This window comes from Carassius gibelio, chromosome A18 (genome assembly GCF_023724105.1).
Source record: "Carassius gibelio isolate Cgi1373 ecotype wild population from Czech Republic chromosome A18, carGib1.2-hapl.c, whole genome shotgun sequence".
NCBI classification, from domain to species: domain Eukaryota; kingdom Metazoa; phylum Chordata; class Actinopteri; order Cypriniformes; family Cyprinidae; genus Carassius; species Carassius gibelio.
The window spans coordinates 2,521,603-2,544,384 of record NC_068388.1 but is presented as its reverse complement, the minus strand read 5'-3'; the positions used below and the strand labels follow the sequence as shown (position 1 = coordinate 2,544,384).

Here is a 22,782-nt window from a genome sequence, read left to right as displayed (position 1 = left end):
ATTAAAGATTTATTAATTACATTTATTATAAGGTATTACCTAAATGGGTCTTTTTCTTCATCAGAAAAGATTTTGAGAAATATAGCATTCCATAACTTGCCCATCAATTTATCCTCTGCAGTGAATGGGTGCCGTCAGAATGAGAGTCCAAACAGCTGATAAAAACATCACAATAATCCACAAGTGATCCACATCACTCCAGTCCATCAGTTAACATCTGGAGAAGCAGAAAGCCGCATGTTTGTTAAAAATGAATTAATATTACTTTCTCCAGGTAAAAAGTTGTCTTGTCTGAATGAGGAGAAAAATATGCACATATCAAGCACCGTCTACAAATGAAAAAAGTCTAAAGCCGTTCTAAACAAATTTGTCTGTGGATTTGTGTGGATTTGTCTCATTTTGATGTGTGAGGGCAACAGAAGATGGACTTTTTGGACTTGTTGTTATGGATAAAGGAATTGTATTTTAGCCGGAAGAAACAGTTTAAAGAAAAAAAAAAACGCCTTATTGCTGGATTAGTTTCATACAAACACACAGCTTTTTGCTTCTCGAGACATTAACTGATGGACTGGAGTGATGTGGATTACTTGTGGATTATTGTGATGTTTTTATCAGCTGTTTGGACTCTCATTCTGACGGCACCCATTCACTGCAGAGCATCCATTGGTGAGAAAGTGATACAATTCTTCTCCAAATCTAATAAAAAACAATTTGGCTAAACTGTTACTTTAAAATCTCTTGCAACTTAGAAAGGTGAGATAACCACATGAAGCAGGTCCCGTGGCTCTCACACATGGACGTTATGGAGTTTGAGTGTGGTGGGTGGAGGTAGACATGATCCTATCAGGAGGAAGCACAGCCTCTTTCTCCATCTCTCTCACTCTCTCTCTCTCATGCATACACACACACACACACTCAAGTGCTTCCTGACAGCGGCGCCACCTGCTGTAACCCGACGGAGCTCGTGAATCCAGAGCTGCTCATGGTCGAGTCTGTGTCATTTCCAGCTCATTCATACAAATCAAAGCCCTTTTCCAAAATACATTCCTACCCAGTGCTGCTGAACATGGAGAGAGAGAGAGAGAGAGAGAGAGAGAGAGGGAAAAGCAGAGGTTTGGAGTCTTGTTTTTGCACGTCGAGGCCTTGGAATCTGAACTAGCTAACCTTTCCCAGCAGCTGCTGCTGTTTGAACAGTCTGCTCTGATCCGAGCGTCACACTCCGTCTGTTCGAAGGCTGCCGACGGGACGTTCTGTCCTGCTTTCCGTCTCTCATACAGATGTGTTTGGTGTCTGTTAACACACTCATTTTTGTTTCTCTTATTTAGTTTATTCTGTTTTTTTTTGTCCTGTTATTCCTTCTGTCTGTATTTTTATTAAACTGTTGTCTGCCGTTTTCTATTTGTCTCTTATCATTCTATAGTTTTTTTGTATTTGTTCTACCATTATTTTTCATTCTTTTGTCAGTTGTTCTTTCCATAATTTTCTATATTTTTGGCTTCTCATTCTATCTGTCCATCATTTCATCACTGTATAGTTTTTCAATATTTTTCAGTTTATTGCTCTGTATTTTTTTCTCATTTTTTCTTTCATTCATTCTTTATTTTTTGTCTTCATCATTTTGTTCTGTCGTTTTTCTATTGCTCCATCATTTCATCATTCTGTTGTTTCATTCTGTCTGTTGTTCTTTAAATCTTTCTGTCTTATTCAATAATTCTGTCATAGTTATTTTGTTCCATTATCTAAGATTCTTTCATTCGTCATTTGTCATTTCTATCATTCGATTATTTTTCTATATTTTGGTCTATCACTCTGTCTATTTTTCTGTCGTTTTTGTGCTTAAATCTGTCTGTAGTTCTGTCATTTCATCATTCTATCTTTCTCATTTCACTTTTTGGAACCACTGACCCTTTCTGAGGGCATTTGTTATTCTTCAGTTCAAACACAGACTATGTCATCTGTCTCTCTCTCTCTCTCTCTCTCTAGGGTCTGGAGGGGAACGTATACGATCATGTGAAGGATTATCTGATATCCTTTTGTCGGACCGAGCTGGAAGCGTTTCAAGCTGTCCACAGCACCTTCCAGTTCCTGCTGGAGAAGTCCAGTCGAGTGAGTCTCTCTCTTTCATAGTTTCATCACTCTCTTCATTCCCAAAAATAGATTCCCTCTGCCAGCGCCTCATTATCGGCTCCCCTATGAAGAAATCCCCTTCTCACACACACACACACACACACATCATTCCTCCGCTGCACTGTCAAACACATCTGTCTGAGCACTATTTCACTGCCCAAGGGCCCCTAATTTTACATACCACTATTGTGAAACGTGTACGTGTGTGTGTGTGTGTGTGTGTGTGTGTGTGTGTGTGTGCGCGCGCGTGTGTGTGTAGAAAGGGCGAGAGTTACACAAGGATCTTTCCTGCACACGTTTTTAAAGGGATATTTCACACAGAAATGATCATTCTGTCATCATTTACTCACACGCATGATGTTCTTTCCTCTGCAGAACACAAAAGATATCATGAAGGCTTTGAAATTCAATTGAAATTGTGTGCCCAAAAAAAGCTCTGAAGAAGAGAGAAAGAAAGAGTCTGTTTTTGGGTGAACGCTCCCTTTGAAGGAACATTTGTACATGTCATATAAACGTGTTTGTGAATTAGTTGTGATGTCATGTCCAGGTGATGCAGGACTTCAACCAGCAGCTGTTCCTGCAGGAGAACCCAGTGTTTCACAAAGCCCAAGACTTCCCGTTCCAGCCCAGCGACAGCGATACGGTGAGCTTTACGCATGCGTCTTCATAAACTGATCTGCAATCAAGGAATCATGTGCTGCTGTTCAAAAGTTTGGAGTCAGTAAGATATCTTTTTTTTAGCAGGGATGCATTATATAAATCAGAAGTGACTGTACTGACATTTATAATGCTACAGTTCTAAAGTTGTTCATTGAAGAATCATTAAAAATAGAAATGCATCACACCTTTCACAAAAAAAAAAATGGGGGGGGGGCGGCTGATATGTTCTTTGAATTTCGAGTTTATTTCTCACAGTTATGTATTTTAACTCGCAATTCCAAAATATCACCCGCAGATATCCTGCAATTATGAGATGAGGTCAGAATTGTAAGTAAAAAAGTCACAATTACCTTTTTTTATTTTTTATTTAGTTAAGAAATGGGCTTCCATAGAAAACATATTTACTTATTAAGCAGAATATACTTCTTTCAAAAACATGAAAAAACATCTTACCAAGCCTGAACTTTTGAACAGTAGTGTATGTTTGAAGAAAAATGTGTCTTATTCATGTAATCACTTCAGTGTGTGAATATCTCAATTCTCTATCATCTCAAATGAGATTTGATTCAGTTTGAACCATGTTATGGCAGGGAATCGGCCTCTAATTTTTTTTTTTGGTTGGTTTCATTATTCAGCGTATCAGCGCTCTCTCTTCCTCTCTGTCTCTTGGTCTTCTCTCTATTTAAAGGTTTAAATTGTGTTCAGACGTTTCAGATTTTATTCAGCGTTAACGACATCATCGACACATACCTCACAACTGCCGAAAAAACCTCTGAAATTTCATCACCACCTTCTATCTTTAGCCTGACGCTTCTGAGAGTCTCCGGGAACAGAATCTCTTGTTCCTGTGGTGATGAAGAAACATCCCGCTGTTTAAACTCTCGTCTGTCTCTGCGCGGGCTTTAATCAGCAGCCGTTTTGGGATCGTTCTCTCGTTATGCTTCAGTTCGGCTCGAGTGCGATTGAGATCTAGTTTGTCTTCCTCTTTGTATCTTTCTGTATTTTTCTGTCCCATTTTAAACTTTAGTTTCAATTTAGTGGGCTTTAATGACATAACAGCAAACTTGGTGACATTCTAACCTGCTAATTTAGTACCAATACATAGACATTGTAATAAAATGCACTTTCTATAATGTAAAAAATTAGTTTAATTTAATTATTAAATTAAATGTTAAGGCTATTATGAGGGTTTTTTCTTTCTATTTCTTCTATTTTTTATTTTATTTGTATATTTAATTGGATAAAATAGCATATTTTATTAAATGCATTATATTAATTAGCTATAGAGTTTTCATAACTGTCATTAAAATCGATCTCATTGAAAAATTGTTGACATTTCTATTTTTTTATTATTATTTAAATAAAGGTATTGGAATTAGCTTGGTGTGAGTTTAATTTTAAGACCTTCACTATTGTTAACAAAAATATATAAAATTTAATGCAGGTATAAAAAATAAAGTAAAAAAGGAGGATTTTAACACAGAATTTTATTCCTTCCTGTTTTAATCTGTTCTATTTCACACAGTTTTTATAGTTTTTTTGTTATGCACATGTTATTGCATCCTTAAGATTTATTAGTTTACTCACTGCTAAGTCGCTTTAGATAAAAGTGTCTGTTAAAAGAAAAAAAATTTGAAATACAGAAACAGCAGCTTCTCTTTACATCTTTATTTTGTGTGGATCATGAAATACTTAAGATATTATTTTATTGGTTCATAAAGTAATATTAATTAACTTATATCAAATTATTGTTTCCGACTGCTGCAATGATCACAGACCACAGTTTTGTAAGAAGTATTAGTAGACTAACAGCAATTCATCATCAAACACCCCATAAATAACTGTAAGGTTAGGTTTGCTTGCTTGCTCTCTCTCTCTCTCTCTCTCTCTCTATGTCTCTCTCTCATCTTCCTATAGTTCAGTGTTGAATCCTGTAGTGTAATTGTTCTCTCTCTCTCTCTCTCTCTCTCTCTCTCTCTCTCTCTGTCTCTCTCTCTCTCTCTCTCTCTCTCTATGTCTCTCTCTCATCTTCCTATAGTTCAGTGTTGAATCCTGTAGTGTAATTGTTCTCTCTCTCTCTCTCTCTCTCTCTCTCTCTCTGTGTCTCTCTCTCATCTTCCTATAGTTCAGTGTTGAATCCTGTAGTGTAATTGCTCTCTCTCTCTCTCTCTCTCTCTCTCTCTCTCTATGTCTCTCTCTCATCTTCCTATAGTTCAGTGTTGAATCCTGTAGTGTAATTGTTCTCTCTCTCTCTCTCTCTCTCTCTCTCTCTCTCTATGTCTCTCTCTCATCTTCCTATAGTTCAGTGTTGAATCCTGTAGTGTAATTTTTCTCTCTCTCTCTCTCTCTCTCTCTCTCATCTTCCTAAAGTTCAGTGTTAAATCCTGTAGTGTAATTTTTCTCTCTCTCTCTCTCTTTGTCTCTCTCTATGTCTCTCTCTCATCTTCCTATAGTTCAGTGTTAAATCCTGTAGTGTAATTTTTCTCTCTCTCTCTCTCTCTATGTCTCTCTCTATGTCTCTCTCTCATCTTCCTATAGTTCAGTGTTGAATCCTGTAGTGTAATTGTTCTCTCTCACGGCTCTAGTAGTTAGTAGGTACCGTGTCTGCTAATGTTAACGTCTCTGAACATCTTTCTGACTGCTCTGCTGATTCTAACCCTGTTTTTCTGTCTTCTAACAGTCTGTTTCTAACCTTCTCTTAACCCCACCTCATGCGTGCGTGCGTGTGTGTGTGATGTGGGTGCATGTGTGTGCGTGCCCATCTTTCCTCCTCTCCGGCTCAGACACTGAGCTCTGTGCAGCAGTTGGTGGACATTGAGCCATCGACGGTCAGTGTGATGAGAATGACTCTGGCGCAGGTACCACAATATCTGTTGGACTTGATTTCCCATCATGCATCAGTCTCGTGCAGCCATCATCAACTCACCATTGTTGTTGCTTGCATGCTGACATCAGCCTGTGCACAAATTTGAAGGGAAAATTTCATCATGGCATTCAAGTCTTTCATTGTTTCTTTTAAAAGTGAAGTGTGTAATTTACGTACCAGTAGCAGCACCAATCCAAATTACAGTCTATGAATTTGATTGGCCAGACTGGATGTGTAAACAACATTGGCACAACCAGTGGTGTAACTATATGTCTGTTTGTCCTACTAATGGGTGCCGCTAGTGGTGCAGAATATATGTGACCGGGGACCACAAAACCAGTCATAATGGTCTTTTTTTTTAAATAAGCTTTCCATTGATGTATGGTTTGTTAGGACAGAACAATATTTGGCCGAGAATCTGAGGGTGCAAAAAAAATCTAAATATTGAGAAAATTGCCTTTAAAGTTGTCCAAATTATGTTCATAGCGATGCATATTACTAATCCAAAATTAGTTTTGATATATTTACAGCAGGACATTTACAAAATATCTTCATTAAACATGATCTTTACTAAATATCCTAATGATTTTTGGCATAAAATAAAAATCTATCATTTTGACCCATACAATACATTTTTGGATATTGCTAGAATTATACTCCAGAGGCTCAAGACTGCTTTTGTGCTCCAGGGTTACATAAGTGTGTGTGTGTGTATTTTTTATTATCATTACTGTGTTATTATATATTTATATTTTGACAATTATATTTTTTATTTGTTTAATGTTTTTTGTCAGTACACAGTTTCACAGCAGCTTTATACAAATGCATGTTGTTAAAATCTGTTAATTAATATAATGTATTAGTTATTAATAAATATTAAAACTAATTTATATGCATACATTATATTTATATATTAATACATCTTTTTATCCAAGTCAGTTTGAATTGTATTTACATAAATGCATGATGTTAATTTATATGAATATATATATATATTAATTAATATCATGTATTAGTTTATATTAAAAATATTCATAGTAATTTTTAATTTATATTTATTCAAGTACATTTTTTGTATAAAGGTTTTCACAATACAGTTTCAAATCTGATTAACAGAAATTCTTATACATTTATATTATGCTAAATGTATATACATTTTTAAAGTGTATTTATGAGTTAATGTTAATAAATATTAATAGTAATGTATATTTATATTTAATTTGAAGGAAAACATCACAATCAGATTACACACTTTGCCTTTTAAATAAAAAGGATGTAGTACACATCCCTGGAATACTCGATTCTGATTGGTCAGTCGTGGTTTTCTGTGGTCAGATAATTTTGTGTAATGGCACTGAACTGTATTATTGATGGTCCACTTAGATATCTGACTTCCTACACTGTGCTAGTGTGTCTGTGTTGATTACTATGACTTCAGTCTTTTAGACTGTAGCTTGCTTGTCGAATCCGTGCAGTGTCTGCTGTTAAAAGACTGACACATCTTACACTCAAAGAGACAGTTGCTGGGATCGATCAACAGTGCAAACACACACAATATTTCTCATTATACAAACATAATGTCACATGCATCCCATCATGCTCTCCTAGAAAGCATGTCTCAGAGTTTAAAGCAGAGACACATGGGATTGATTAGGCTTTCGTGAGCACTTCTGATCCACATGAAGACCCTGCAGACTGTCATGTGTTTCCCAGCAGACTCGGGCAAGACATACGCCACATCTGCTTGAGGTCACGCTGAGAGGAAAAACAGGAAGACATGAAAGCCATGTTTTTGTTTGTGCCTTTCATGAAACTCTTGTCAGCCTTGAGTAGTGTTGACATCAGATGTGTTAAAGCGCTCTGATTGAGTTTGTATTGATCATTACTGTCAGAATCAAATATTCACAGCGTCTGCGATACTCTCAGTCAGGATACTGTTCTGTGGAGAGAATGTGGGGACTATGTCTTATCGAAAAATTAATCTGTTTTTAAAAAAATGCAATGAAAAATGTATGTAGATGACCAGACACAATTTAAGATTATGTCTTAAATAATTAATAGGTAAAATTAGATTTAAAAACCCAAACTGTAAAATCTGTAAAAAATTTAAATATTATTATAGATTTGAAATGGCCATTTTCTATGTGAATAAATAATTTATTTCTGTGATGCGCAGCTGTATTTTCAGCATCATTCCTCCAGTCTTCAGTGTCACATGATCTTCAGAAATCAGAATAATATGATGAAATGCTTCTCGAGAGAAATTTCAGATTATTAATCTAATATTTTTGTGGGAACTCTGTCTTTCAGGATTCTTTCAAGTTCAAAAGAACGGTGTTTATTTGAAATAGAAATGTTGAAACATTTATAAATGTCTTTATTATCGTTTTAATGCATCCTTGTTGAATAGATCCCAGACCTGTGATTCCAGCAGGTGTGTGTTGCTTTGGTAACCAGTTCTGTGTGTGTGTGTGTGTGTGTGTGTTTCAGAGTCGACAGCTGGAATCGGAGACGGGAACCACAGAAGAACACAGTCTGAACAAAGAGGCGAGGAAATGGGCCACACGTGTGGCCCGCGAACACAAAAACATCATCCATTACAAACGGGTGAGAGGCGCTGGATGTCACACACACACACACACACACACACATCAGCAACACACACACTTCAACACTTAAACAAACATCATCTGTGAGCGGATGAATCTAGTGTTTTCCCAGTTTATTAATTTACTTTTGAAGTTTGCGTTATTCTCAGTGGTGATTTTTGTAGTTAAATCTTATTTACTGTATATACAGTATTTGAAAACATTGCAGTAAAATATATTGCAGTGTTATTTGTATTGCTATATTTGATTTTCATGACAAATCGGTGAGATCCAGCTGCTGAGATGAAGATTAATAATATAATTACAAATGGCTAAGACATAATTTACTGTTTCATGTCCAGGTCATATAAATACACAAAATAATAATAATAATAATAATAATAATAATAATTAACCAATTTTCCATGACAATTCAGTAAGTTCCAACCTCAAATTCTAGACATTTTTCAGTTGAGGTTTTTTGTGTGTTTCTACTTCAAATAATTCTCAGTTGTGATTTGTTTTTAATTACTGTGTGTACAGTATTTGATCTAAAACATATTGCAGTATAATATTATACAATATTATTTGTATTGCAGTATGCAGTATTGTATTTAATAATCATACAATTATTCATTCATAATCTTTTTATTTATTTTATTTTTATGACAATTAAGTGAGTGCCAGACCCAAATTCTGGGCATATTTTACATTTGTAAATTCTAATTCCTTTCTATTCTTACTCCTTTCTTTTTGATTCTGAGATCACACATGGCCTCATCGTTTCTGGAAAGGTTGCTGTTGTTTTTTCAGGAATTTGAATGACTCTGTTGTTAATCACTCTGTGTCCTGAGCGGATGTTAGATTAGTAGCAGGAAGCGTGGTCTGATGCTGTTTTTTGTTTTGTAGGCTAGTTGCTCGATGAGCTAATTGAATTGAAGCTGATTAGCGGTCATTTGTTTTTATGGCAGACTCTAGAGGAATGCGAGACGCTCGGGACTCCGCCCACGGAACAGAGCCGGAATGAGCTGGAATTCCGAATAGAGGAGATCAAGGAGAACATCCGCAAAGCAGAGGTGATGTAATGACACTTATCATGTTATTCTGAGGAACACAAATGGAGAAGTTAAGCAGGATGTTCCCGCTAAGAGAGTGAACTGGGAATGAGTTATTATCATTTAAATACTTCAATAATCCTCGAAAAATCCTTAGTCTAGAATAGATTCGCTTCTTTAGAGCTTGATGGTGTTCATCTCTATTTACTTGTACTGCAAACAGAACAGAATAGTTATGTATAGTGTTTATTAGAGTAGAGCATTTCTTTTGTTTTTCGTGTTTTCGCCAAACAAGGCAGAAGTACTTAGTAATAATGCCTCTGTTTTTCTGTAATGAACGCATTTCCCTTTGCAAACTGAGGTGCATTTTCTTTCCGTCTCTCTATCGATCTGTTCAGAGACAGGCTGTCAGTCTCTTTGTCTGATCGATGTGTCTTCTTCTCTAAGATGTCTCTACACATGAACCCAGTCGAGGCGCCCTCTGCTGGCCATGTCTCTGACCTCTGTTCTGGCGTATATTAATGAAATAGTCCATCCAAAAATGACAATTGTATCATCATTTAATCACCCTCATGTGGCACCAAGCCCGTATGACTTCATCCTGTGCTGATATTTGCACTGACAGCTTATAGTGACTAAGAGATAAATGCACCATAAAAATAATTTTGTTAAAACATTTTAAGTTTTTCTTTTAAGTTTAAGCTTTATTTTCAATAATGAAATCAATTTCAATAGTTGACAACTGACCACTAGTTATTCATAGGTGACTGTTGAATTTATTTTCAGTTTTCATTTTAATTTATTTTTAATTAATATTGTTACTGTTGCTTTTGTCATTTTTTTTAGTTTAAGTTTTATTTTTATTTCAGTTTTATTTTTGGTAATTTTAGGTATAAAACCTTTATTTACCTATCTTTATTTCAAATTAATTTATTTTATTTTCATCTCTCTTTTTATTTTATTCGTTTGTTTTTGCTTTTTTGTATTTATTTTTATTTCAGTATTTTATATTTTATTGTATTTTATTTTTATTTTTAGTAATTTACTACTTCATTTATTATAACATTAAATTATTTTATTTATCTTTTTTTCAGTTTTCATCAAATACTTATATTATGTTTTCTGCACTTTTTCAATCAACATTATTTTTTTTACTTTTTTTTTAATTTTCATGCAATGTCAAAGAGATGTCAAACTCAAAAACAGACTCAAAAAAACCATAAAAGTGTGCTATAAGTCTTCATAAATTTTACAACAGCTTGAAATCGAATATTGTGTTCCCTCTAAATGATGCTCTCCAGCATTGCTCTCAGTCATTCTTAAGCACGCATGCATTCAGTCTGGTCATTTTATCTGGTTTGTCATCATTGACACCACACAAATTGGTTCTTGCATGTCTGGTAACTGATAAAATCTTTTCAATTCATGACAATAAGCATGAGTATTTAATAGACTAAGACACAATCTTTGCTTTGCCTCTTGAACTCAGAATGCTTGAAGCCCAATTATAGTTCTTACAGACGGTTAAATATTTAATATCCCCATTAAGAACTAATGGACAGCCAGCAACAACACAACAAACAGAATAAGAAATGTAGCATAAAGTTGCGTTTGGAAATGTTAAGCTGTTTTCAGAACTAGGCAGTGTGCCAGAGGAATCTGTGTTTACTCATCAACAAATATTAAAAGTATAATTGCGCTTTAATTATTTCCTTGGAAATTTCTCGTCCCCTCAGAATTCCAGTACACAGAAATGAACGACTGAAACCGCTTTTGAAAGCAGTTTGTTGTCTAAATTGAAACTGATGAGTCTTCAGAAAGTTAGCTTGCGTCGTTGCCTGATGATGAGAAATGCTGAAGCTGGTGGACGGCTGTAGATCCTCAGAGATCAGACGCTTCACCCGTCTGATGAGCACAATTACTCCAGACATTATTGAGCATCAGGGACGGGACCCCGGCTGCTTCATCTTGGGTGTCTGATGTTAGATTGTCTTTTAAAATGCTGCCCTTTTGCTTTCAGATGCTAGTTTCATTCAGCAGTAGAATATACAGTATGACTTTATATAAACTTAATTGCATTGCAAAAAGTGATGGCAAAAATGCATTTTAAAAGTGAGTTTGGTAAACCTAGACTGTTATTTTAGTCATTTTTATACATTTTTATAGTATTATTATGTAATAATTATTAATTATATAGTGTTCCTGTTGCTCAAGTGGTAGAGCATTGTGTTTTCAAGGTTAGGGGTTTGATTCCCCGGGAACACGATAGGTAAAAATGTATAGCCTGAATGCAATGCATTGTAAGTCGCTTTGGATAAAAGCGTCTGCTAAATGCATACATTTAATTAATTTAATTTAATTTTAATTTATTATTGGTATTTTGGTATTTCCAGATTTTAATTTTAGCTTTACTATTGAATTGTTTCGTCTTTTTGTATTAGTGTTTCTGCTTAGCTTTACTAATTAATTAAAACTAAATCTGTTTTAATAATTTACATTTTTATTATAATAAGTACTTATTCGGTTTAAAATAATTTAAAAAATATGTAATTTTTCTTTTTGCTTGAAAACAACAGTATATGTAAGCGTTTTGTACAGAACAATCTATCTTTTTGAATTAGCTTTTTTTATTTTTAGTTTTCAGTGTAATTTTACTTTTTTGTACAAATTTTGTGTGCTTTTGTAATTTTTATTCATTTTTATTTGTATTTCTATTTAGCTTTTGTTTATTTTTATTTAGTGTTTTAATGTTTCTGCTTGGCTTTATTATTATTATTATTATTATTATAATTTAAGTATTTCAGTTTAATTCAGTTTATTTCCAAGGCATACTTTGAATTAAAATGTAAATTTCAGTTTTCTTTAAACTGCAGTATATGTAAGCTTATTGTACAAACAGATTTTTTTATTAGCTTTTTTATTTCTAGTTTTCATTGTAATTTTACTTTACTAATTTTATGTGCTTTTGCATTTTATATTTCTGTTTAGCTTTTGTTTAAAAAATTTAATTTGAGTCAATTTGTTATTTCAACTTATTTGATTCATTTAGTTCCCAACATAGTATTTAAATTTTCATTCCTCATGGTTTACATCTAATATTTTTTTTATTTTAATTCAGCCCCTTTTCAATTACTAAACAATATAATCCATTTAATTTCAGTCGCTTTACTAGAGTACATGCAAGCTGTTGTATGAACAGAATTATTTTTTTCAAAGCTTTTGTTTATTTACCTTTAATTGTAATATAAGTTACAAAAGTTTTCTTCATTTTATTTTGTACTTTTGTCATTTTTATTAGTTTATTTCTATTTAACTGTATTTTATGTCAGTCTTAGTAATTATAGTACTTAAAGATATTTATTTCCTAAACTTAAATGTATGTCTTTTTCAGACACTAAAGCTGAAAGCAGAAGCGCGTCTGGACCTCCTGCGGCAGGTGGGTGTTTCTGTGGACACATGGCTGAAGAGCGCCATGAACCAGGTGATGGAGGAGCTGGAGAACGAGCGCTGGGCGACGCTGCCCACCCTCATCACCCACGACCTCTCTCTCTCAGTGAGCACCTCTTGATTTCACTGTCAAAGGGTTTCATGCAGCTTTCCTCACCTGCAGTCAATTTATTAAAATCAGTCAGTTATATAAAAACAGAGATTGGTCTAATCTGAATCAGAAAAATAAGACTGGTTACCACTTGATTAACTGCTAGTTGTGCATGTGCATGTACTGCAAATTGACTAATCGGAGGTCAAATTTTAGTTTAAATTGAATAGTACTTGAGTAAAGTATGAGAAAAGTGGCTAAGCACTGTGAGGCTGAAACATCCACATAGCGTAAAGCAGGAGTGTAGCGTAGTGCATCAAGGTCATTGTAAAGATCGAGTGATTTTAGGTAAGACAGCGGAAATCTGAATAATGTAGTGGAGTTTAGCCCACAGCGTAGACGGATTGACCTCCGCCTGTGGTTTAATATTCAGCTCACTGCACCCTGCAGCACACAGACACAGAGACGGAGAGATTCTCAAGACTACATAAGAAAGGTAAAGACAAGAAGAGACAGCAGCAACTGATCCGAGTTTGGGAAACCTGGACTAAAGTGAACCACGCTTTTGCTGATCTCTGTCCCTATGAGCATATATGAAATGAAAAGAGAAGGGTATTGGAGCTAGTTTACACACATCTGTGCGGAGATGATACTTCAAGCCTGTAAAGCTTGACATCTGCAAAAATGTATATATATATATATATATATATATATATATATATATATATATATATATATATATATATATATATATATATATATATAGATGATGCAGTTGGGGTTATAGGGTTAAAGAGATAAGTGACGTCACAGTGTAATCTTTATTACCTCATCACAAGTGATTTAATGTCAGCTGTGGGCGTGGCCTGTAGATCAGTCTCCGCCCACCACATCACAGGTTACAGATTACAGTGACCTCATCTGGTCTCATGATTCAGCTCTCTTGACCTTCACTGACTGACTCAGGATCAGTTTTCATCTGTTACTGTAACCAGTTCAATCCGGTTCTGTGAGATGCACATTGAGCACCTGTGAAGGTCCAATGCCTGTGTTCTTCGTTGATGATTTTATTCTTCTTTTTGCCACCTAATCCTCTCTAGACCAATGAGATTATCCCATCAGAGTTGGTGGACATTGAGTAGAGTCCACACATCTATGGTCTGTTATCCGTTCTATCAGCCCCCTGCCAGACTTTTGAAAGCTTATTGATGGATTGTGAAGCAACAAGGTCTGTTTGTCAGTGTAGTGACACTCATAATGGTGTCTCTGTAGACCACGGTGGACAGAGAGGAAGGAGAAGAATTAGAAGAGAACATGGAGACGTATGACGACAGCAGCTCGAGTCCATCAGGAACCCTGAGGAACTACCCGCTCACCTGCAAGGTGCTCTACTCATACAAGGTAAAATACACCCACTCAGACTCTTCACTGGGGCTCAGGATCCACCCCAAACCAGACCAGTGCTGTTAGTTGTTAACTGAAACTAAAACTAGTAAAGTTGGAATTAAATATAAATATTAGATGAAAAACTTGCACTGGAATAAAAAACTTGTTTAATACATATTTCTCATTTATTCATATAATTGTATGTAATATAAAATTTAAAAAAAAAGTTTTATTTTTATTTAGAATAAATTATACATCAAAGTATATTAATAAGCTATAAATGTTTATAATTTATTTAACATTTAATAAAAAATTTAAAAATGGGTTTTAAATAGATGTATAGATTTTATTTATGTGCATAAAATTACATTAATAAATTACAAATACTTAAATAATAAAAAAATAAATAAAAAAAATAAATAAAGTCTTGTTCTCATTTTTTAGATAATATTATTCTTTAAATTAATACATGTCAATTTCTATAATTCAATTATAGCATAACATAACGTGATGTCCTAACTGTGTCCTAATAGTGACTGTGATTTAGCACTTGCACAGTTATTGTTTCAGTGTAGCCGGATGTCATTTTTGTGTGCTTCATATTTTTAACCATTATTCTGCAGCCAAACAAAATACATATTTTAAGATTGGAACGATTGGAAATCAGTTTCGTTTTACTGCATCATTCTCTTGACTCTAAAGGTTGTGTCTGGGAAACTGCTAAAATATCAGCTGCACATTTGACCTTGCATTGCACTATAGTCTGTTAACCTCTCTCTCTCTCTCTCTCTCAGGCCTCTCAGCCTGATGAACTAACGATCGATGAGCATCAGATGTTGGAGGTTATAGAAGATGGAGACATGGAGGACTGGGTGAAGGTAAACCAATCAAACCTGGGCTTATTTCAGCAGTTCTACACAACCTGCTGAAGTTTCTTTCAATCAGACTGCAGTTCAGTAACTTGAGTCTTGCATCTCGAGATGAGATTTACACAGAATTCCAATTCAGTTCTGGTTATTCCCAAAGCTCTACACAGAAACCGTTTAAATAATACTTTTTTTGGAAAACTGTAGAACTTTCTGCTGAGGTTTTAATGGTTGCAGATTCCACGTGAGACTGTTTATGAGTTTGATTAGTCATGTTTTAGTTTAGTTTATTATTATTTGATGAATATTCTTTTAGTTCTGTTCAAAGTTGCAGTGAGATAAAAGTAGCTGCATCTTTTTGTTGGTGTTGTGACTTGTATCACAGTTTAACAGATTAAAGACCGAGAAAAAATAGGACGGGATCTTGGTTCTATGTGACGTTGCAGATTGGATTTTGAGATGTGAGCTTGCAGTCGATTGTGGAGAGCCGGGTTTAAGTCCAGCATACATCGCCAGAGAGAAGACTGGCGCTTTCACTGGAAGATCCAGAAGAGCCATGACATTTTTTACAAAATTACAAGGTCAAAAAAAAGTATGCACGGATGAAAGTTCACAATACACAATGTAACATTCATTAAAAAGAAAATATGTAGAATTAATTTTCATTTCATGCATACTTTAACACATTTTACCAGTCATTTCAAAGATCTCTTACTTTGCAGAAAAGGATATTAAAGTCTTTAGATTCCATTTGAATTCCAGCGTTGTTCCGAAAGTTCCATTTGCCGATCGTTTGAATTCTGTGGAACGTTCTGCAGAGTCTGTGCAGATTCCATGTCGGTCTTTATCCTTGCATGCTCGGTTATGAAATATTTTGGTGATTATTACCGATTGGCTGTTATTATTTTTAATCATCTATTTGTTCTTAGCAGTGTTTAACCCATTTGTCATGTTTAGATCAGTTGCTGAGTTTTTTCTCCCAAAGTCAGTGAAGAAAATGGGATTCAAGTCTGCGGATTGCGTTTGGGTGACTGAATGTTGTCATGGTTGGTTCCAGGCACGGAATAAGACCGGTCAGGTGGGCTACGTCCCAGAGAAGTACCTGCAGTTCCCCACGTCCAACAGCATCCTGAGCATGCTCCAATCCCTCGCTGCTCTGGACGCACGCTCACACTCCTCCAGCAACTCCACGGAGCCTGAGCTGGCATCAGGCAGCTTCAACGGAGACAGCAGCAGTGAGTCTCTCTCACACACTCACACACACACACACACACTCACTCACAGAGAGAGATGGTTTGTGTGTGATGTCATCTAAATGTTCATGCTGACCTTTATTCATGAAAATGTGCTATGGTACTACTATCAGGCAGTCAGTGTGGAAATACATTTTATTTAGCATGGATGCATTATTAAAAGTAACAGCAAAGGCATTTGTAATGTTAAAAAAAGATTTACATTTCAAACAAATGCTGTTCTTTAAGTTTCGAATCATCAAAGAATCTTGAAGAAAAAAAAATGCATCACTGTTTCCACAAAAACATGAAGCATCACAACTGTTTTCAACATTGATAATAATCAGAAATGTTTATTTAGAATGACTTCTGAAGATCATGTGACACTGAAGACTGGAATAATGATGCTGACATCACAGAAATAAATTACATTTCAAAATATTTTTTAATATATATATATATTTAGCTATTTCTACTCTATTTTAATTCTAAAACATGTAGTCTTGCTGAGCGTAAGAGACTTATTTTAAGTCAATCTTACAGATCCCAAACTTTTGGCAGACAAAAACTCCTTAAAACACTTTTGAAAAGTTTCAAGTTGTGAAAAAGACTTGATCTCAGATCTTTAAACAGTGCGTGCCATTGTACAGACTGCAAGTCTATCGCTCATATCCTCGCTTTTACCTGCATTAAATCCAGCCTGCCGTATTAATAACCTCATCTTTTCCTCTTCCTCTTTTCCAGTGAGTTTTGTTAAGGCCATGTACGACTACGAGGGTCAGACGGATGACGAGCTGTCATTCCCCGAGGGAGCCATCATCCGCATCCTCAACAAGGACAACCAGGAGGACGACGGCTTCTGGGAGGGCGAGTTTAACGGTCGAGTGGGCGTCTTCCCGTCTGTGCTGGTGGAGGACCTGACTGCCTCAGAGAACGGAGACGCTCACTGGGGAACAGATACACAGGTGACACAAGTCTCTACTGTACAGTGGCATGCGAAAGTTTGGGAACCCCTTGCAGAATCTGTGAAAATGTGAATAATTTTAACAAAATAAGAGAGATCATATTAAATGCATGTTATTTTTTATTTAATACTGTCCTGAGTAAGATATTGTACAAAAAATATGTTTACATTCAGTTCACGACAGTTAAACTGAGCAGCATTCTTCAGAAAAATCTTTAAGGTCCTGCAGATTCTTCAGTTTTCCAGCTTCTTTCGCATATTTTAACTCTTTCCAGCAGTGACTTTATGATTTTGAGATCCATCTTTTCACACTGAGGACAATTGAGGCACTCAAACACAACTATTAAAAAAGGTTCAAATGTTCGCTGATGCTCCAGAAGGAAACAAGATGCATTAAGAGCTGGGGCGTGAAAACTTTTGGAATTTTAAGATCAAGGTAAATTGTACTTAATTTGTGTTCCGGGAAACATACAAGTATCTTCTATTGTATACAAAGGGCAGAACTAAATGAAAAAAAAAAATTATTCCATCAAAATAAGAAAAATCGTCATCATGTTCAAAAGTTTTCAACTTATTCCAGTGATGCAAAGCTGTATTTTCAGCATCATTACTCCAGTTTTCAGTATCACATGATCCTTCAGAAATCAAGAAAGATTATTTGTGTTGAAAACAGTTAGGCTGTTTCATTGAAGTTTGAAATAGAACTATTCTATAATATTTTAAATCCCTTTGATCAATTTAAAGCGTTCTTGCTAAATAAAACATTTTACTGACCCCAAACTTTATCTGTCATAAGGAGGATCAGAAGGTTGCATTATGCAGGTCTTGGTAAGGAGACGCTAGCTTAGCAAGCTAACATGTGTTGTGGTCTCCAGGTGTCCCCGTGCCAAAGGCTTCATTCATCACTTCCTCCTCTTCCGCTGTATGATCAGCCGCCCTGCAGTCTGTACACGAGCCCGGAGACCAGCAGCGCTCCCTCGCTGCCCCGCTCGCCGTCTGTCAACGGAGAACACAAACTGCCCGTCCCGCAGAAAATCAGCGCTCACAGTAAGGCGCCATCATGAATCCAGCTGTGCTACTCTGTGGATCTGTGTCTGCCGTTGTTCTAACTTGAGAATGTTTTTCATTTGGTTTAGATCACAATTCCAGCTTGAGTCCAGAGAGCCCAGGCTTCTCCCAGCCGCTGAGACTCGCTCCGGACGGATCCGGCCCCGGAAAACTCAGACCTGTATGTGAACACACAGTGCTACGGATCTGATTAGACTCAGATGGGTTTTTATACTTGTTTTGTGAGCATACTGCATTTTAAAGTTATGTGTAAGATTTTGCTGCTTGTAGTATTATTTTAATAAAACTGAGAAAACAAGGATAGTTTTTATTAGGGCCGGGACTCGATTAAAAAAAATAATCTAATTAATTAGAGGCTTTGTAATTAATTAATCGAAATTAATCGCATTTTAATCGCAGATAAATATTTGACCTGAGAACAGTGAGAAGTAATTTTTTTCACATGGATTTATAGTATACCATTGAATAATGACTGAATACATAAGCTTAAGCAAAAAAATATTGTTTATTTTTGTTCAACCAAGTCTAGCAGACCAGTGCAATTTTTGCCATGAAGTGTAGCAATAGCATATTTAGAAACAATTTAGAAATAGTACATTTCAGAAATTCAGGAAGCTCATAGGTGCTGGAACCTTCTGTAAAGTGTTTTTTAAGTAAAACACAATACTGTCAAGTACATTCAGAACATTGGAAACACTGACTATTAGAAAACATCTCTCTGTTGCTTCAGAGGCCATAACATACTAATTCCAACTCTCAATAACCTTGGCCAAAACAATAAAGAGTTCAACATAAACTGTTGCACCAACACAATAATACATAGTTCAACATAAAGTGTAAAGTCCACGCTAGCTGCTATATGTTTTGCGTTAAGGGGATACTTGAGGCTCGATGTGCTGCTGCAGTGACATGCGAACGCTAGTTGGTGCTTCAGTATAATCAGTCCGCTGAAACTCATCCTGTGAGAAACGTTCCGCGGTGCAAAAATAAGTTATTAAAAATGCGGGAAATTTTTTTCTGTAATTAATTAATCTTAGTTAACGCGTTATTTTTTGTGTAATTAATTAATCTCAATTAACGCGTTAAAGTCCCGGCCCTAGTTTTTATTAATCGTAAATTTTATATATATATATATATATATATATATATATATGTCTATAATAAAAAAACATTTTATTTCAGTAACAAAAATGCATGTTTATGGTTTCAGCTTACTAAAATTACCCTGGCAGTTTCTTAAATTAAGAGAAATATATATATATATAAAAAAACAGATTGCTAAGTGTTTTTTTTTATTATTATTATTACTTTGATTTCAAGATGTTGCTCACTAGTTCAAATAAATATATATTTTATGAGTTATTTTTTATAACTTCATATACAATAACTTCAGTTTTTATATATATTTTAACGCATACAGACCAAATTTTATCCTCTGAGAAATAACAAATTATATTTTTCATTAAGATAATGAAGTCTATTTCTGAGTTTCTAAGATTAAGGTTTATTATGATGTTATTTTTTTAACAATCGAGCACTTTTTCCCAACTTCTCTTTTTTAAATTAAAAAAAAAAAACAAATTAACCCTTTTTTATTTAAATAGTTTATATTTATTATTATATATTTACTATTGATTATTTTATTTTTAATTGTGTAAATATGATATTATAAATATTTTGTTCATCCTTTTCATTTTCTCTTTATTTTTGGGGGCCCTAAACAACCCTGTTACTCTGTGTCTGTAGGTTCGGGCTGCACCTCCTCCTCCAAAGCAGCACACCCGCAAACAGGTGGAGAAAACCGAAGAGGTGGAGATCACGCTGGTGTAGAGCGCCGCCCTAGTGGACTGAGAACACACCCCATCTGACCTCTAACTCCTCCCACTCCTCGCAGAAGGGGCGGGGCATGCATTAACCTGCCCTATGAGCATCCTCAGATCCCTGAGGGGACAGAGAACAGCATCTCAAAGGCATCTCTTTTTCATAAAATACAAACACCTCTTCTGGCGTCACAGACTGTTTGGTGCCTTAAACCGCTTTCATGCCAAACTCTAATCCTTGTATTCGTAATGACTTTATCGTGTAACAGGAACTTGTTTAAAACTTTCTTAATCCACTCAGTTCAGTTTTGCGAAATCATGGTTGATGTGTAAGTGTGCATCTGAAAACACAGAAAGGAATCGAATACAATGGTTTAGCAAGAGTTTAAAGAGGCTACACTTGCACATCCATCTCTTCAGTAGCTTTTGAAGAGCCAAACATGCAATACTAGGAATTCTGGGATGTGAAAAAGAGGTCAGCCACAAATACTCCGACCATTTACGTATTTCATATGTAATAGCACAGTACATTACTGTCCTCATAGGAATGTTATATTCACGTTAACCATTACAGATCATAACGGAGAAAGGGAACTGTATATAAAAGGCTAGAGCGGTAGAGGAGAACGAGGGTTATTAAAAAGAGAGGAAGGCTGGTTACTTCGCTCTTTTTTTTCATCAATTTAGCGTTTTTCTGTCTTGTGTTGATCTGAAAAAAAAAGTACTAACTACATAGCTATATCCTTTTCCTCAACGTTTCATTACGAAGACCAGTGTTTGTATGTATTACTAATATTTAGTCCTCAGAAAGGTGTGTGAGAGCGATCTAAAGATGTGTCTGCGTCTGTTTGGGCAGAGCGTAATCATGGAAATATGCTGATCAGTATACAAGTATCAGTTAAAGTGCTTTTAATGCATTTCTCATCGTCATGTGATGGGAAAGATTCCCTCCAACAAGCACAGAAAAGGTGGATCATCATGGGGATTTTTCATTTTAATTATTGCCAATGAATGCAAACCTATTATTGTGTCCTAAGTGCATTTCCTCCCTACGAGGGGCAGCTACGTGTTTGTCTTTTTTGCAGTCGAAGACTTTAATAAGCAAGGCCTGTTATTTAGATTTATCATTTTCATTCATTTCCACAGTATTTTAATGCATATCTTGATCTTTTTCCTTGATCAGTTTTTTTAATGTCCGTGTATCCCAGCTGCCTCTTTTGGATGATGAAGCTGCCCAGCGTCGTGTTATTGATCTCGTTAGAGAGTGACTGATTGTAGTTTTCCCGTAACGTTTGAAAGAGAACAGAGTTATTATGTTGATTCCATAATATAGATAGTGGAAAGAATAAAAAAAAATCCATTTTGTGAAATGGTACCATAGTTCTGTTAAGCAGGAACAGGGTCATCACCAAAAGAACGTGTGCGAGACGTGGGAGGAAAAAAACCCGACTTTTTTTAATCCGAGCGGAAGATGTTTTGAGAATCTTCCTTTGTTTCTATATTCCTCTGTCACAACCTATTTTCTTGTTGATCTCGTTGAGATCTTTTGAATGTTATCAAACTTGTTTTGAAGTTTATGGTTAGAGGTTAAAGCCCGTTGTGTCAAAAACTGTTCTCGCCTACGAAACGAACGCATATTTTGATATTTTCATTTGCATTTTTTTAAAATTGCGCTCCCAGTTTTCTCGGACAGTTTCAACTCTTTGGAGCTTCTTCAATAGCATTAGCTGCATATTCTAGTTGTTTTTATTTCTAAAGTGATTTTATCTGCATTTATTAAAATTTGAAGATGATTCCGAGCTGCTAGACAAAAAATAAAATAAAAATAAAAATAACTGAAAAACAATTGACTGTTGCTGCAGTGACAATATCAGAGAACAGGTGAAAAATATTCTTTCTGCATATTATTAGCTGTAAAATTATTTGTATTTATTGTGTACAAATGTTAAATAAAAATTTGGGGAAAGTGCTTCTGTTTGTTTCTGTTTTCTGACGTAGCCAATTGCATACTTAAATGCAAAAATTGCAACTACAAATATTATTTTTATTTGATCAGTTGTATTTATTTTATGTTAAGTGTTTATTTTCATAGAAAATGAATATTTTTAACTTTGTTCAGACCCATATTTGAGTAAAATAGCTGCAGAAAAAAAACTATTACATAGGTAATAGTAAATACCAAATGCAGCTGGTATTATTTCTTCTAAGTGGATCAACATTTGAAGACCAAGACATTTGAACATCTAAAAGTTAAATACCTCCTTTCACAATATGCTCAAAAATGTTTTCTTATGAATAAAATGTAATATTTCTTCTGCATTTTTTAAATGTTGAATGCTTTAATTGAAATGACTTTTAAATTAATTCAAATTTTGTACTACTTCCTGTAGGAAGTGTTCAGAATGTTTTAAAATTAATTTAATGTCTAGAGTGTGTTTTTGCTGGATGATATCAGATCAAATCATGCTGCTTGTTGCATGTAAATAACAGGGACAGGTTTCCTGCTGGGAAATGAGGTACAAGGCAAAACATGTGGTTGCCCTCCTCGCCTTCATCCTTTCTCCATCCACAGGGTAATGTGTGCAGATTTTTCACATATTTCCTCAAGAACA

General features: G+C 35.2%; 1 protein-coding gene across 2 annotated transcripts in view; it reads left to right on the top strand.

Moving 5' to 3' along the window:
• The window catches only part of LOC127934356 (F-BAR and double SH3 domains protein 2), a 74,805-nt gene extending 52,666 nt beyond the window's left edge, over positions 1–22,139 (top strand). Inside the window, exons 9-21 of one of the 2 annotated variants that reach the window (XM_052531681.1) lie at positions 1,984–2,106; positions 2,675–2,770; positions 5,571–5,645; positions 8,144–8,260; positions 9,213–9,317; positions 12,688–12,849; positions 14,107–14,235; positions 15,015–15,098; positions 16,144–16,321; positions 17,063–17,283; positions 18,158–18,329; positions 18,419–18,510; positions 20,097–22,139. In XM_052531681.1, coding sequence (XP_052387641.1) covers positions 1,984–2,106; positions 2,675–2,770; positions 5,571–5,645; positions 8,144–8,260; positions 9,213–9,317; positions 12,688–12,849; positions 14,107–14,235; positions 15,015–15,098; positions 16,144–16,321; positions 17,063–17,283; positions 18,158–18,329; positions 18,419–18,510; positions 20,097–20,180 — 1,638 coding nt within the window. In that variant the 3' untranslated portion in view covers positions 20,181–22,139. The remainder of the gene's footprint in view (positions 1–1,983; positions 2,107–2,674; positions 2,771–5,570; positions 5,646–8,143; positions 8,261–9,212; positions 9,318–12,687; positions 12,850–14,106; positions 14,236–15,014; positions 15,099–16,143; positions 16,322–17,062; positions 17,284–18,157; positions 18,330–18,418; positions 18,511–20,096) is intronic. The other variant, XM_052531682.1, reaches the window with a different exon arrangement.
• Positions 22,140–22,782: the final 643 nt, after the last annotated feature.